A 15214-nucleotide genomic window follows, 5' to 3' on the forward strand; every position below is an offset into this window, starting at 1 on the left:
CCTAGGCTCTGTGGTTTAACCCACAGCGCCTCTCTGCTACCAAGGTTTTATTAAGTGGTTACATGTAACTATTAGATACATATATATTTAATTTGGAAACATTTTTGAGCGCCGTCCTCTCTCCTCTCTGCCCCCCGCCCCTGCCACCACACATGCAGCGAGTTAGCTTTCCCGGGACTCATTAGCCTTCCTTTTCCCGCAGATGTGAAAGGGGATACGTCTCAGTTATGCAACGTCAGGTTGCTCTGTAATGAAAGGCGGCAGAGGCATCCAAGAAAAACAATGTTTTGAACTTGGGTGTGTAAAATATTCATATTCAATCATCGTAATTTCTTGAAAAACAACAACCCTTCACACATCTTTCCCTTTGAGGAAATTTTGTTATTCTTTCATTCCCGAAGGAAGGCAAAGGTCCATTGGCAGGAATGAGAGCCAATGTGGTGTAGGGTTAGGACCTGGGGACACCCAGCCACAGATATGAACAGTTGTTGTTGTTGTTACAGTCATTAGGGACCCCTGACCATTAGGTCCAGTTGTGGCCAACTCTGGGTTTGCGGTGCTCATCTTGCTTTATTGGCCGAGGGAGCTGGCGTACAGCTTCCAGGTCATGTGGCCAGCATGACTAAGCCACTTCTGGCGAACCAGAGCAGCACACGGAAACGCCGTTTACCTTCCCGCCGGAGCGGTACCTATTTTATCTACTTGCACTTTGACGTGCTTTCAAATTGCTAGGTGGGCAGGAGCTGGGACCGAGCAATGGGAGCTCACCCTATCGTGGGGATTCGAACCACCGACCTTTTGATCGGCAAGCCCTAGGCTCTGTGGTTTAACCCACAGTGCCACCCGCGTCCCTTACATACAGTCATACCTCGGGATAAATACGCTTCAGGATAAATATTTTGGGGTTGCGCTCCATGGTGACCTGGAAGTAACGGAGCATGTTACTTCCGGGTTTTGCCGCTCGCGCATGCGCAGACAGTCAAAATGATATCACGTGTGTGTGTGGAAGTGGCAAAATGCGACCCGCGCATGCGCAGACACGTCTTACGTTCTGTTCAGCATGCAAACAGGGCTCTGGAATGGATCCCGTTCAAATCCTGAGGTACCACTGTATTATTATTATTATTATTATTATAATACCACCCCATACTCACAGGTCTCACAGGATAAAAACTACAAAATGCCTTGGAGATCAATCACTGTCCTCCAACGACTGCAGCCGTCAAGGTCCTAAATAGTGTTCATATTGAGGAACCTTTTGGGGGAGGGAGGGGGTAAATTAAAGAAAGAAATGGTGGAAGTGATGGCTGGTGCCCATTGGGTCTAGCAGGGCAGAAAGTGGTGAGGTCCACAGTATGTGGCACCAGAACCAATGTCAGGCAGAGACAATTGAATCTGATTTTGTCTTGTCCATTCTGAACCCTTCTGAGTTCTACAAGGAGCAACACTGAGACTAAGCAGGAGGAAGCTGATGAACCTCCCCACCAGGCTGGTTGTAAGCAAGGAGAGCAGACTGGTGGAGAAATGCCCCGTTGGCACTAATGGACCAGCCACCACAGAATGAAGGGGATCTACATTAAAATAGGGGATCAGGCCAATGGCCAATCCTGGCCAGAATCCTGTTCTTGCAGTGGCCAACCAGATGCTTATGGGAAACCCCTAAGCAAGGTGTGAGTGCAGAGAGTACGTTACATCCGAAATTTTGCAGCCAAAACCAAGGCTTCCCTCAACTCCAGTGTCGAGCTCCTCTGTTGTGTCAAATTTCCAAGGTGGTGTGTTTTGGATTTGCCTCTGCGTTCGATTACCAGCGCAGGAGTCGAGCCCCGTACGCTCCTGTAAATCCCCTCTCATATGGAAGTCAGTGAGCTGTAAAATATTTAAACTGGCTACAGTTGTACCTCATTTGTTTACACGTTTCCAGCGGGGCTGCTAAAACGTAACACGCCGAAGGAGAACAAAAGGCCGCCGGCCGCCGAATCGGATTTCATAACAGCCCTGGCAAAGGTGCACCGATCAGCTTGGCGAGGCAGCAGCCCCTAAGCTCACCTTAGCCCTCGAAGCGTGTCACTGAACCTTCACTTTCCAAATGCTTCATCTCTTCATTCTGAAACTTCACTTTCAGCAGGGATGGGGAACTTTGACGGGCGGGGAAATGAATGTGGCCCTCCAAACCTCTCAATCTGGCCCCTCAGGTCCATCCCCAGGCCATGTCCCTTATCCAGCCACAATTCCTTTTCCAGACCACATCACATCCTGACCCTGCTTCATACCAGTGCCGGGTTACCAAATAGGCAGAGCAGGCACCCACATCAATTTCTTTCAAGACGAAATCAATATTATTTGGATCCGTTGTCACGTGGCCCCTAAGATGTGTGGGGCCCCCAAAGGGTATGGGGCCCATAGGGTGGTGCCTACTCTGCCTATTTGATAACCCAGCACTGGGTGTATGTATATGTGCTAGGGATGTACACAGAAACCTCTGGATTTCCCTGTACAAAGAAAAGAAGAGCTCTACCTACTTTTTGCCTCTGGCCCCACCCACCACAAGGATGCGGCCTCCAGAAGCTTGCCAATGAGGGGATATGGCCCTCAGGCTGTAAAGGTTTCTTCATCACTGCTCTGAATCGACAGGCTTGGGCGGCGGCAGGGGGGGTCGCTCACACCAGGCACTGCAATGCTCTCCAATACTATTCAAATCGCTCTCTCTTTATGTTTGGGGCAAAGCTCAGCGTAACCCCATTCTGCATTATTGGTTCATTTTATATTCTCTGGATATTTATGGCGAATGGCAAAGAACCAAGGCCCTGTGGGCATACTGTAGAATCTAAGGTGGTTGACTCTCTGGGGTTTAAAAGTCTGGCAAACAAACAATTTTGCCATTCTAGCCATTTTAAATACACTCCCCTCCTCCCCAGCTTATATAAAACAACTTAACAGGGTCGTCAAAAATATACCAAACAAGGGGTCTTTCTTTAAGCAAACACACAAGGGACCTTTTCTTACCATGCTATATAAAACTGCAACACATTGATCCTTTGTGAAAAGTTTTACTAGCCACTCCCCAGCTGTTCCGATTGACTATTTTTCTTTTTGGTTGTTGGTTGTGTGTGTGTGTGTCGTTTTCCCCCTCCTTTTCTAGTTGGCCATTAATTCATCTCAGAAGCATTTCTTCTGCAATACAGTCGGGCCAACCTCCTTGTACTCCTGCTGGGTCACCCACATGTCTCTAAAAGAAGCCAAGCTGGTAAGCACTGACGCTCCAATCCAAACAGAGTGCATCCTGTCTGCGGGTGCTTCCACCTTCACCGGCATGCCTTTGGGTGCAAGTGCTCGAAGCTCCTTCAGAAGCCGTTCCCTTAGGCCAGAGAAGAGTGTGGACCCACCCGCCATGATCACGTTCCTCCAGATGCTCTGGTGGATGCTCCCATCGCAGTTGGAAATGCTGTCCAAGATCATTTGGTGAATTCCTGGTGCTGAAAGTCCTGCATCTGCTGGCTTAAAGAGGGACTCTGGAGCTCTGAAGAGCTGGTCTCCAATTTGAACAGGGTTTCCATCTGGGAGGATATATTTATGAACCAAGGTTTTGCCTTTTTGATAGTCAGGATCTAAAGCTACGTAGCATAGGTTCTCCTTGATGTCCTTCACTATTTCCTTCTCGGCAGAGCTCAAGAAGCTGTGGCCACTCTCTAAGAGAAGCGTCGTCAGGTACCTGGTGATATCCCGGCCGGCAAAATTCATCCTGGAAATGGCATGAAGCAGACAATGGCCTTTGTAGACGGGGACAGTCAGAGTGACGCCATCTCCACTATCTAAGACTAAACCTGTTGTGCGAGCGGAGGCATAGAGGGCCATCAAAGCTTGCAGGCCCACAAACATGGCAGGTACATGGAAGTTCTCAAACATGATTTCTGTCATTTTTTCTCTGTTTGGCACTGGGTTCAGGGGGGCCTCTGTCACCAGCACGGGTCTCTCGTGGGCTCTTATTCTGAGCCCGCGTCTGTAGATGTACCTCCAGATCTTCTCCATGTCATCCCAGGATGTTACTATTCCATGTTCCACAGGGTATTTAAAAGACAAGATACCTCTCTTGGCTTGGGCTTCTTTGCCAACATAAGACTCCCTCTGGACAGGACCAAACATGATCGCTTGCGACTTGGGGTAGCCGACTACTGTAGCAACAACCGTTCTTGGTGCCTGCTCTCCAGAGAGCCCTGCCTTACATAGCCCAGACCCATTGTCAATAATGACGGCTGGAAGATCTGCCTTTGCGTGGTGAGACATGCCCAAAGATGAAGGAGCAGGATTTTCAACCACTTTACTGTCTTTCTTTGTGGATGGAACACTGGGCCATCAATATTCTAGATCTCTAAGTGTCACAAAAAGGGAACTTTCCCCCCTTTCCTGTTCCTTTAGTGGCTTTTTAAATATACAAACATGTTGCATATGCTTCGGGAAACAGATTCTCCTCCAAGAAACTGTAAGATGGTTTTGGATGACAAAGAGCATCAGAAATGGGTGTTCAGAGTTGATGAACAGCTGTTTTTCAATTCCCGTCTCAAGAAGGAAGGTTCAGAGCACCATGGACATGGGGAACCATGGTGTCTCTGCCTCCCAGACAGCCTGGAATATCAGGAAGGATTTTCTGTTCACAAATGCCCAGTTAAGAATGGAGGCTGAACCATTGTCTTACCCCTTGTGAAATTCCCACACCAGCTTGGAAAGCTCTCACTAACACAACACAGTTGTTTGCATTCTTGCCTTTACTGTTCAGCCCACATGGAGGTGGTCATTAAGGTGACATCAGAAATGCATCGTGATGTCAAAAAGGGGCAGTGAAATGGCACATCAGTGGAAGAGTTATATTTCGCCCTACAAAGCAAAGGCATTATAAAGAAAATGTCCTTTTGGGTTGTGTCCAGTGCTCATCCCACTCAGGGTAGACCCATTGAAATCAAAAGCCATGATATGGGTTCATCAATTTCAAGACATTTACTCTGATTAGAACTTAGTTGGCTACTACCAACTTTAAAGGTCAAAACAAACCCATAAAATCAGTGTGATGATTCAGACTCCTTGTTAGATGTAGCTAACATTTATTTCATTTGTAAATGAAGGGCAACTGGTTCAATGTTTTCCCAGAGGATATGTATATTATGGTCAGATAAACTTATGGTATTAGGAGTAGCGAACATTTTTGAGCCCCAGGACTTCTGTGCAACCTTTGGGAGGTGATCACATGCAAGAGGTGGGTGGGGCCAGAGTCAAAATTGGGAGAGCCACAAATCCAATTTTACCTTTGTACAGGCTAGTTTCTACACACAGTCACACATGCCTCTGTCCAGACAATACATTATCAGACCTCAACGACATTTTCCAGCCATTCAAAACACACAGGGTGTGAAACAGGACCAATGAAGGGGTGTGGCCTGGGGAGAAGGGTGTGTGGCCTAGTGAGAGTTCTGAAGACAAGAGGTCTGAGGGGCCTAGAGGGCTGTGTTTGGCCCTTAGTCTTAAGTTCTCCACACCTAGTACGCCAGTTAAGTCTCATTATAATGATATCATGACTCTTGTCTTTTGAAGCAAGATACAAAGCTAAGAATGAGTCCATTGTAATTAATGAACCTAAGTTGTCCATGTCTATAAAAACCTATCAGTTAAATTGGAGTACGACTAACATTGGATACAACCCAACTACACTGGTCTCGTTCAGATATAATGGCACATCGGGGATGGAGAACCTGCAGTCCTCCAGATGTGGTTGGACTCCAAATCCCATAGCTCATGACCATGTGCTATGCTAGCTAGGGCTGCTGGGAGATGGAGGGCAACAACATCTGGAGGGTTCACAGGTTCTCCACCATTGTGCTGCAGTTCAGGGCCACACGCACAAGTCAGTTCTCCTTTCCCAAACATTAATATGGCTGCCTTTTTGAGATATTCAAAGGGCAGAGGAACCCAAACTTTTTCCTGGGAGCAGTAGGGAAGAATGATCACTACATTCCAAGGTCAGATTCCCAGACCACTCAAGGTCTTAGGGGTGGGAGATTCTATCAGTTTTTCATTTCCCCATTCTTTTGTTCAGTTTGACATATTCCTACAACACTTTGCTTTTTAAAAAATGAAGAACAAGTTCACCCCAAATGCTCATTTCTGCATGCTTTTCTCCTAATAAATGTGCAAGAGGTGTGGAGGGTGGCAACACGAAAACGGGCCTTTTCAGTGGTGGCTCCCTGTTTGTGGAATGCTCGCCCCAGAGAGGCTTACCTGGTTGCCATCATTACAACGCTTTAGGCACCAGGCAAATTATCTATGACTTTCTTGGGTGGGTGGGATGTTTTAATCTATTTTTTTTAAAAAGTACTTTCATTTAGATTTTTAACACCATTTTTAATGTATGTTTGAGTTTATTTTTTGCTTAAAATATTGTAAGTTGCTTTGAGTTGCCATGGCAAAAAGAAAAAGAAAGACTAATACATTTAATAAATAATAATCATCTTTTGGAAGCAATGTCCTTTAACACAATGCATCTTCACATGCTGTTTCAGTAATATATACATTTTTCTGTATCACATTTTCCTAATATTCTTTTTGCATACCTTTTTTGAGTTCGAGAATGCAACACAACGGTCCAAGAAATGAGGATTTCAAAGGAGAGCTGCATTATAGTTTGCGTATTGGATTCAAGGTGAGCAAATTAGGTAGGTCCACAGCAGAATGTGGACTGAATGAATTTCTACCCCATCCCTGGTAGGACCACGAAGAATCAAGCCATATTTAAGGCAACTGGGCAAGGAAATGATCGACACAAACCTCATGTGACTTGTTAGAACCTGCAAAGGCATTTTTATTCCATCCTCTGAAAGAGGTGAATGCATTGTTTTAAAGTAGCTGTAGCTGTTGATGGTTGTTTACAGGTATAGTATGTGATGCAAAATCCCAAGTCCTCCTTAATAGCACCTTCTCTGGACAACATTTGGTCCAAACTCTCTGTAGTCAGAAGCAGTGACCCACATTTGCTTGAAGCTGCTCAGGGATGTAATGATGGAGGCCCCGATCCATGTTGAGAACCACCGATCTGGGGGTGCTATGACCTTTATGGGAACCCCTTGAGGGACTTGAGCTTCGAGCCCTTTAAAGACCCTCTCGTCTAACCCTGGAAAGAGCGAGGAACCTCCTGAGAGCAACACGTTGCTATAGAGCATGCTGCGGATAGTGGGGTCACATTTTTTGATGCTCTTGGCAATCATTTTGTGGAGGCCTTGCCCACTTCTCTTAATGTTGCTGGGTGTGAAAAGGATCTCTGGAGCTAGGAAGAGAGCGTCGCCAATTTTGATCCTGTTGCCATCAGGAAGTTCATACTCCTTTGGGTAGTCCTCAGACCTCTTGTTCTGCTCATGGTGGGCATCCAGGGCTACGAAGCACAACTTCACTTTGATGTCTTCCACAATGTTGTTCCCTTCGGGGAAATTTCTGAAGTATTGCCTGTTTTCCAGAAGTAATTCCCTCAAGTACTCAGTGATGTCTCTGCCACCAATATCCAACCTGGTGACGGCGTGGGGCAAACAATATCCCTCATAAACTGGCACTGCGTGGGTGACCCCAAAACCGCTGTCCATCACTATACCAGTATAGCGGGCTGAAGCATAGAGAGATAGTATGGCCTGGACAGAGAGGTAAAAGGCAGGCACCTTGAAGTGTTCAAACATCAGCTGAGTGAGTTTGGCTCGATCTTCCTTGGGATTTAGAGGTGATTCTGTCATTAGCAAAGGCCTCTCAAACGCTTTGATTCCCAACCCTTTGTCATAGATGTGCTTCCAGATCTTCTCCATGTCATCCCATGAAGTAATGATGCCGCTCTCGATAGGATATCTCAACGACAACACTTCTCGCCTGTCTTGGGCCTCATCGCCTACATAGCATTCCTTTTGCCTGGTTTTGGAGAGCGATAATTTGCTTTTGGGGCACCCAAGGACGGAAGCGATGACATGCCGCGGGCCAACTTCTCCCGAGACCCCAGCCTTGCACAGTCCAGATCCATTGTCAATAATCACAGCTTGGCTGTTGAAGACTCGGGACTTACTTTTCTCATTCTCGTGGACCATTTCAAACTAGCTTCCGAGAAGATGGCACCACAAACACTTTATGGCGTCGAAGGTTCAACGGCACATGTTCTTGGCATCTCAAGAGGGAGAAACAAACTTCATTCTTGAAACAGTGCGTCAGCACTAAAAGGTGCAAAGCCCTCCACTAAGATCAGTGACAACTGGTTTACATAACAATGGGCAAGGCAGCTAGTGATTGTTTGCTCACTGTTATTGTCTAGTGGTCTCTAGGAAACCAGAAGATTGATAAAACCTCTATGTGCACAGTTGCGTAATTGCTCTTATTAGTTTAGCTATCAATTTGATGATGATGCTTTAAAAAATCTTTCTTTAATTTTCAGGCATGTAGTTAGATTGATTCATTTGGTGTTTAATCAGTCTCTTCATGAGTTTGGAAACATTTTTAATGCATATTACAATAATGAGGACTTTCTCCATGTGCAAGGAGGCAAGTTTGGTCTCCTGAGTGCCTAGACTATAACCCAAGGAAGGGGAATGGCATCAAAAGAGCACTTTTACTTGTGTATAATTAAGATGCATCCACACCATACTGTGTCATGTCTGATGAAGCACAAATTCATCAGCCAGAAATCCAGCAGCTGGAAATGGAAGAAGCTGAAAGAGCACAAACCCCCCACTTTCCCCAAACAGATAAGGCTTTCTGTGTGCAGGTAGGACGATGATGTGCTGCAAGTTTCTACAGAGTCCAAATAAATGCTTATCGGGAACAACCTGACTCTCAGACTCATGAGGCCAGAGGTGAGAACTAGGAGAGGCAAGGAAGTGGGCAGTGCTGCAGCATCATGGGGCCCTGGATGAACTTCCATCCTCCAGCCCCAACCCAGCCCCAGGGCTTGCCATGGAAAAGAATGAAAGAGGAAGAGGGTTAGAACATCTGGCCCAGCCTTCCTATGACACAGCACCTTCCAGATGTGTTGGACTACAATACCCATCACTGCAGCAAGTATGGCCAGTGGGCATGACTGATGAGAGTTGCACAGGGGTGATGGGAGTTGTGTTCTAAAACATCTGATATATTGGGGGGCACTGCTCTTTCCCATGATTAAGTGGGAGGTTGAGGACAGGTAAAGAAGAAGAAACAATGTGCATCTTAGGGGTGGGTAATGGAGAACAAGGGAAGTAGCAGATTTTCAGGCGATGCCAGCTGGAGTAAGAGAATATCAGGAGAGCAGGGATAAATCTAAAAGAGCACCCTGCAATTGTTGTCCATGGATTACTGGAATGTGTAATTTCCCATTACTGGTTTATCTCACCCATCTTCAAAGGGAGCTCAGACCAGTGTGTGTGATGTCCTCTTGATGCCACGTGTCTGTGGAAGTGTTGTAGAGTGGGTGGTTAGATCCAGATGAGGTGTGGGAGGCACATACAGAGTTAGTGCTGGAAGGCCCAGGGGAAGGTCCCAGTGAGTTGAAGGCTGTCAAATTAGAGCCACAGGAGGTGCCTGATACCAAGGAGAAGGACCAAGCAGGTTAGGGAGTGGAGATCTGGACCCCAGCGAAGGCCAAAGTGGGATAACAGAGGAATGTCCCATTCCTTCCCTCCTGATATACCCAATCTGTTGCCTCTTGCCCATGAGCCACCATCAGCATCTCCTCTTAGCATTCAGGAGATGGTTAGGAGAGATAGTTGAAAGTGAGTCTGATACTGAGCTGTCTGAGACTCTGTCTCCCTTGTCATGGACACAAAGATGCCACCATGCGCCAAAGCCACCTATTCAAACACAAAGAGGACTGCCTGTTTGCTTGCCCAGTCCGGGAACTCCAGTCAACTTGCCACACAAAGAGCTGTGCCCACTCCGTGCTTCAAAAAGAAGATGCAGTAGGGTGGGTATTACTTGTGGGATCAACATCTTAGCTTGCACTTAGTAACGGGTTTCACCTCTCATGAACCTGCTGATTCCTGTAAGCTGCAACTAGCCTTACGTACTAATCTGCTTTACACATTAAAACCTTTGGCAGGTTGGGCTGGGAATGTTCCTCATCTACACCCTAGAAAGCCACTGCCAGGCTTTGTAGAAGATACTGAGCAAGATGCACCAATGGTCTCACTTGATAGAAGGCAGATTCTTACAAATAGACCACAAACATTTCTTTGAATTTGGTCCCCTTCCAGTGCCTGCCACCCTCCCTTATTTTCAGTCATATCTTAGCCAATAGACCATGGGTCAGCAAACTAAGGCCCGTGGGCTAGATCTGGCCCAATTGCTTTCTGGATCCAGCTTGCGGATGGTTCAGGAATTGCCATGTGGATTGCCAGCATGCACGTTCTTTCCCTCTACCTTACACAACACCGCCTCCTCCTTCTTCCTCCTGGCTTCTCCCTGCCCTGCCTAGAGGCGGAAGAGGGTTGGGCTTTGTTGGTGCCAGCAGCAGCAGCACTTGAGTGGCCACCATTTTAAGCAGCCCCTCCCTGGAGGCCTCTCACACACCACTCATCATCCCTCTGATGCCGCCACCGCCGCTAGCCCCTGCTGCTCGCAAGACACAGGTAATTAGCCGCTGGGGCTCATGGTACTCTTGCATCACCCCCCCCCCCAATAACAAAATATAGTCCGGTCTCACACAAGGTCTGAGGGGCAGTGGACTGGCCCCCTGCTGGAAAAGTTTGCTGACCCCTGCATTAGACCACAGAACACACAGAATGATAACAATGAAAAGCGACTATGATCCAAATGTGTGTTTCTCTTTTTATTTTCTTTTAAATTTTGGCCAGCCAATAAATCCAAAGAGACAACAGCTGAATCTCTTTCTAAAAAACGAAAATATTTGGGAAGTGCACCTGTTTGTGGCCTTTCTTGAGCTCCTTTTGTTCTAGCAAGATCACAGGTGAAGGCCGTCAGTCTTAAAAACATTTCCGGTGAACGACGCCTGGGCCAAAGTCTTTGTAATCGTTGAGGGTGACCCACATTTGTCTGAAAGATGTCAAGCAAGTCAAGATGGAGGCCCCGATCCACACGCAGTACTTCCTCTCTGGCGGGGCAATGATCCTTACCGATATCCCGATCGGCACTTGAAGCTGCATTTCCTTCAGGATACGCTCATCCAAGCCATAAAACAAGGTGGAGCCACCCGAGAGGAGAATGTTCCCATATAGATCTCTGCGGACATCAATGTCGCATTTCATGATGCTGTTGAAAGCCATTTTGTGGACTCCGGGAGCATCGACACCAATGTTAGCTGGCGCGAAAAGGGCTTCAGGGGCTCGGAAGAGTTGGCTTCCGATCCTGATGATATTGCCATCTGGTAGTTTATACTCTCTGAGAAGGTATTCTGGCTTAGCTTTCATTTCTTGGATGGGATCTAAAGCCACGTAGCAGAGCTTCTCCTTGATGTCTTTCACGATTTCCCTTTCTGCTGTGCTGACAAAGGAAAGCCCGCTCTCCAGAAGGAGCCTCATGAAGTACTCAGTGATGTCCCGCCCAGCGACGTCCAACCTGGAGACAGCATGTGGCAAGCAGTAGCCTTCGTAGATGGGGACTGTGTGAGTGACACCATCCCCACTGTCTATGACTATCCCTGTGGTCCGTGCTGATGCATAGAGTGCCAAAGTAGCCTGGACAGCAACGTACATAGCAGGCACCTTGAAATTTTCAAACATGATCTCCGTCATTCTCTCCCGGTTCTGGAGAGGATTCAGCGGGGCTTCGGTCAAGAGCACTGGTCTGTCGCTGGATTTGATCCTCAGTTCACACTCGTAGACATGCCTCCATATCCTCTCCATGTCGTCCCAAGATGTCACGATGCCATGGTCAATGGGGTAATTCAGTGACAAGACGCCCCTTTTGCACTGAGCTTCTTCTCCAATGTAAAATTCCTTCTGGCCAGCACCAAGCATTGTGGCTTTGGCTTTGGAGCGGCCAACAATTGCTGTGATGACCACCCTTGGGGCACTGTCCCCAGCAATGCCAGCCTTGCATAATCCAGACCCATTGTCAAAGATCACAGCTGGGATGTCTAGAAGCTTGGGATCAGACATTCTTTGGACGGTTCTCTACGCAGCTGGCATGGAGAAGCTGGTCTGGTGAGGCAGGGTGGGATTGGAGGCCAAACAGAATGTTCAAGAATGGAGGTTCTAGAATAGTGATGTCATATACAACCGCCACTCTGGTAGGCAAGGCTGTTGCTTTAGCCAAACTATACAAGGCGAAGCTGATCTAGCCATCCTGATGGATGTTTTCAGGTTACTAATTCCAACTCTCTCTTTTTTTAACCTGGAATACCTGCATAGTGGAAGGATTATTTGACAATAGATGATATCTCAATAGAGGCTGTTCCTAGTAAGGTAAAGGTAAAGAGACCCCTGACCATTAGGTCCAGTCGCGGATGACTCTGGGGTTGCAGCGCTCATCTTGCTTTATTGGCCGAGGGAGCCGGCGTACAGCTTCTGGGTCATGTGGCCAGCATGACTAAGCCGCTTCTGGCGAAGCAGAGCAGCGCATGGAAACGCCATTTACCTTCCCACCAGAGCGGTACCTATTTATCTACTTGCACTTTGACGTGTTTTCCAACTGCTTGGTTGGCAGGAGCAGGGACCGAACAACGGGAGCTCACCCTGTTGCGGGGATTCGAACCGCCGACCTTCTGATCGGCAAGTCCTAGGCTCTGTGGTTTAACCCACAGCACCACCCGTGTCCCAGTAGGCTGTTCCTAACCATCTATAAAATCAGGATCATAGGTTAGTGGGGAATGTGGTCCAAGACGAACAGAAAATATGGAGTTGGTGGGTGATTGGGATTGCTTTGTACCAAATCAGACAAGCTTGTCTACCAAGGTCACTATTATCGACACTGGATTGGCAGAGGACTCAGAAAGGATCCTTTGCCAAGCCTATCTAGTGATGCCAGGGGATTGATGCCTGCATCAATGGAGCCTCTCCAGGTTTCGGTTTGGACGTACTTGTGATGCAAGTAACTGTCTCTGACTCTGAACCTCACACAACACAGTCCTACGCAGTGCCACCGAGTTCAATGTTACAGGGAACAAAGGGGGACCTCCTTCTGAGTAAGCATCCATGGGATCTAGCTGCCTGCCATTTGAGCTGTGGTGATTCTGGATAGTGTTGTTATTTTGAGGTGGTGTTATGTTTTAAGGCCCCTTGCCTTTTTGCTTTTTTAAAAGAACAGTGGGAGAGAAGTTTCAGTAACAATTAACAACATATATAATTTGAGTGCATTATAGAAAGTTATTGAGTTTGACTGAAATATACATCTCTCTCTCTCTCTCTCTCTCTCTGTGTGTGTGTGTGTGTGTGTGTGTGTAGTCACCTGTGTGTGCGGTTAATGGGTAGAGAGACCTGCAGCAGTTGCATTTTAATTGCTTCTCCCGATAGCCTTAAGTTATGGCCAGCTTCAAAGCGAGGGTGGCTTCCATTAAATTTAATTACTCTCCCTTGCAGCCAGCATGGCAAAGGTGCCAGCACCTAATTAAAGGTGGTTATGAATCAGAAGCAGATCCGAGCTGAAAGATTCAAGATAAAGAGGCACTTCGAAACGTGAGCGGAGGACTTGTAGGTGCAAAGGGGGTTTTGTGTCGCAAGGAAAAAAAGAAAGAAAGAACCTTAGTATGGCAATAATGGGCACTGGAGCTCTTGTTGCCTCCAGGAATGTTATAGCTCCCCCCCCTCAAGAAATGTTTATTAGCCTTACTGGGGGGTGGGGAATCTATTAGCTTTTCAGATGTTTCTCCCTAGGAAACCTCTCCTCGCTACAATATTTTGCTCTGAGCCAGGAATGGGGAATCTGTGGCCCTCCAGATGTTGTGGGATTCCAGCTCCCATCATTCCTGACCATTGGCCATGCTGTCTGGGGCTGATGGGAGTTGGAGTCTAGCAGCAGCTAGAGGGTGATCCCTGCTTCAGGCAGAACTAAACAGCAACTCTGTGCAATGGGTACACTTAGCCTGGATAGCTCAGTTGGTTAGAGCGTGTTGCTGATAATGCCAAGGTTGCAGGTTCGATCCCTGGATGGGACACCTGCATATTCCTGCATTGCAGTGGATTGGATTAGATGATCCGCAGGGCTCCTTCCAACTTGACAATTGTATGATTCTGTGATTCAAGTTTTAGGATTGCATCCAAAGTTAGTCCTACTCCCTAGTGGACCAACTGAACTTAAAGGATATGACTAATGTAGCTTCATTAATTTCAGTGGGTCTACTCAGGGTAGGACTTAGAACCCTTAACCCCTTTACTTTATAACATAGATTTATTAATTGAGATGCATTTTATAATATACGATCAAGCTGCTAGGAATTGTGCCCTCTTTAACTCTTAGCCTCGATAAATCTTATATACTTTGCTATTTTTATACAACTTTGCATGGTGCCGTTGTGCAGTGGCTGTTGGTTTTATTAATGTTAATATGTGATTGTATTGGTAATGCTTGCTATGGTTGATGGGAATGCTTTTAATGATTTGCAGTTTATTTTACAATGATTTAAAATGTTGTGATGTTTATATTATAAAAAATGATTTATTTGTCGTACTGGGCTATAACTTTTATTCTGAGTAGGCCCACTGAAATGAACAGATAAAAGTTAGCCAGTTCCATTAATTTCAGTGGGTCTACTCTGAGTAAGCTTAACCTTGGAGACCACTTATGTTTTGAAAAGATCTGATATTGAGGTGTTATTGTATTGATGTAATGATTGGCTTTTTTGTGTTGTGAATTATATGGGTGTGGTTGGAGATGGAAGTGTGGGGCCAAGATGAATAATATATCCATAAGGGTTTTTTGCCCTCAGAGAAGTGTTTTACATGAACCAGAATAGTCACATGACAGCACATTGGGCAATGTGCAAAGCAGGGAGAACAAAGGAGGAGAAAACTCCCAGGTGCCAATATTCCAAGGCAGCAGAAAATACTTTTTATGCACGCAACAACAGCCGCACGGATGCTGTTAGCCCAGAGATGGAAAGAAAATAAAGTCCCTACCAGAGAAGAATGGCAAATTAAACTGATAGACTATGCCGAAATGGCAAAATTGACCGGAAAGTTCAGAAACCAAGAAGACCAAAACTTCAACAAAGAATGGGGGAAAATTATATCTTGGAGACCACTGTAAGCAGATGAAAACACTAGCAGGATTGCATTAA

At 46.5% G+C, this 15214-nt stretch overlaps 3 protein-coding genes across 3 annotated transcripts; all 3 read right to left on the bottom strand.

Moving 5' to 3' along the window:
• Positions 1–3031: 3031 nt before the first annotated feature.
• LOC128419671 (uncharacterized) lies at positions 3032–4779 on the bottom strand. Its single transcript, XM_053400648.1, has one exon. The coding sequence runs from the start codon at positions 4279–4281 to the stop codon at positions 3157–3159; it is 1125 nt and encodes a 374-aa protein (XP_053256623.1). The 5' UTR covers positions 4282–4779; the 3' UTR covers positions 3032–3156.
• Positions 4780–6816: 2037 nt separating this feature from the next.
• On the bottom strand, positions 6817–8269 carry LOC128419672 (actin-related protein T2-like). Its single transcript, XM_053400649.1, has one exon. It carries the CDS (start codon positions 8100–8102, stop codon positions 6948–6950), a length of 1155 nt encoding a protein of 384 aa, XP_053256624.1. The 5' UTR covers positions 8103–8269; the 3' UTR covers positions 6817–6947.
• A 2515-nt stretch (positions 8270–10784) lies between these two features.
• On the bottom strand, positions 10785–12185 carry LOC128419673 (uncharacterized). The gene has a single exon (XM_053400650.1). It carries the CDS (start codon positions 12096–12098, stop codon positions 10965–10967), a length of 1134 nt encoding a protein of 377 aa, XP_053256625.1. The 5' UTR covers positions 12099–12185; the 3' UTR covers positions 10785–10964.
• Positions 12186–15214: the final 3029 nt, after the last annotated feature.

The sequence above is a fragment of the Podarcis raffonei genome, chromosome 8 (assembly GCF_027172205.1).
Source record: "Podarcis raffonei isolate rPodRaf1 chromosome 8, rPodRaf1.pri, whole genome shotgun sequence".
Classification (NCBI taxonomy): Eukaryota; Metazoa; Chordata; class Lepidosauria; order Squamata; family Lacertidae; genus Podarcis; species Podarcis raffonei.

Excerpts from the sequence above, each read along its gene's own strand:
- LOC128419672 (XM_053400649.1), bottom strand. The coding sequence starts at position 8,102 with ATGGTCCACGAGAATGAGAAAAGTAAGTCCCGAGTCTTCAACAGCCAA.
- LOC128419673 (XM_053400650.1), bottom strand. The coding sequence starts at position 12,098 with ATGTCTGATCCCAAGCTTCTAGACATCCCAGCTGTGATCTTTGACAAT.
- LOC128419671 (XM_053400648.1), bottom strand. The coding sequence starts at position 4,281 with ATGTCTCACCACGCAAAGGCAGATCTTCCAGCCGTCATTATTGACAAT.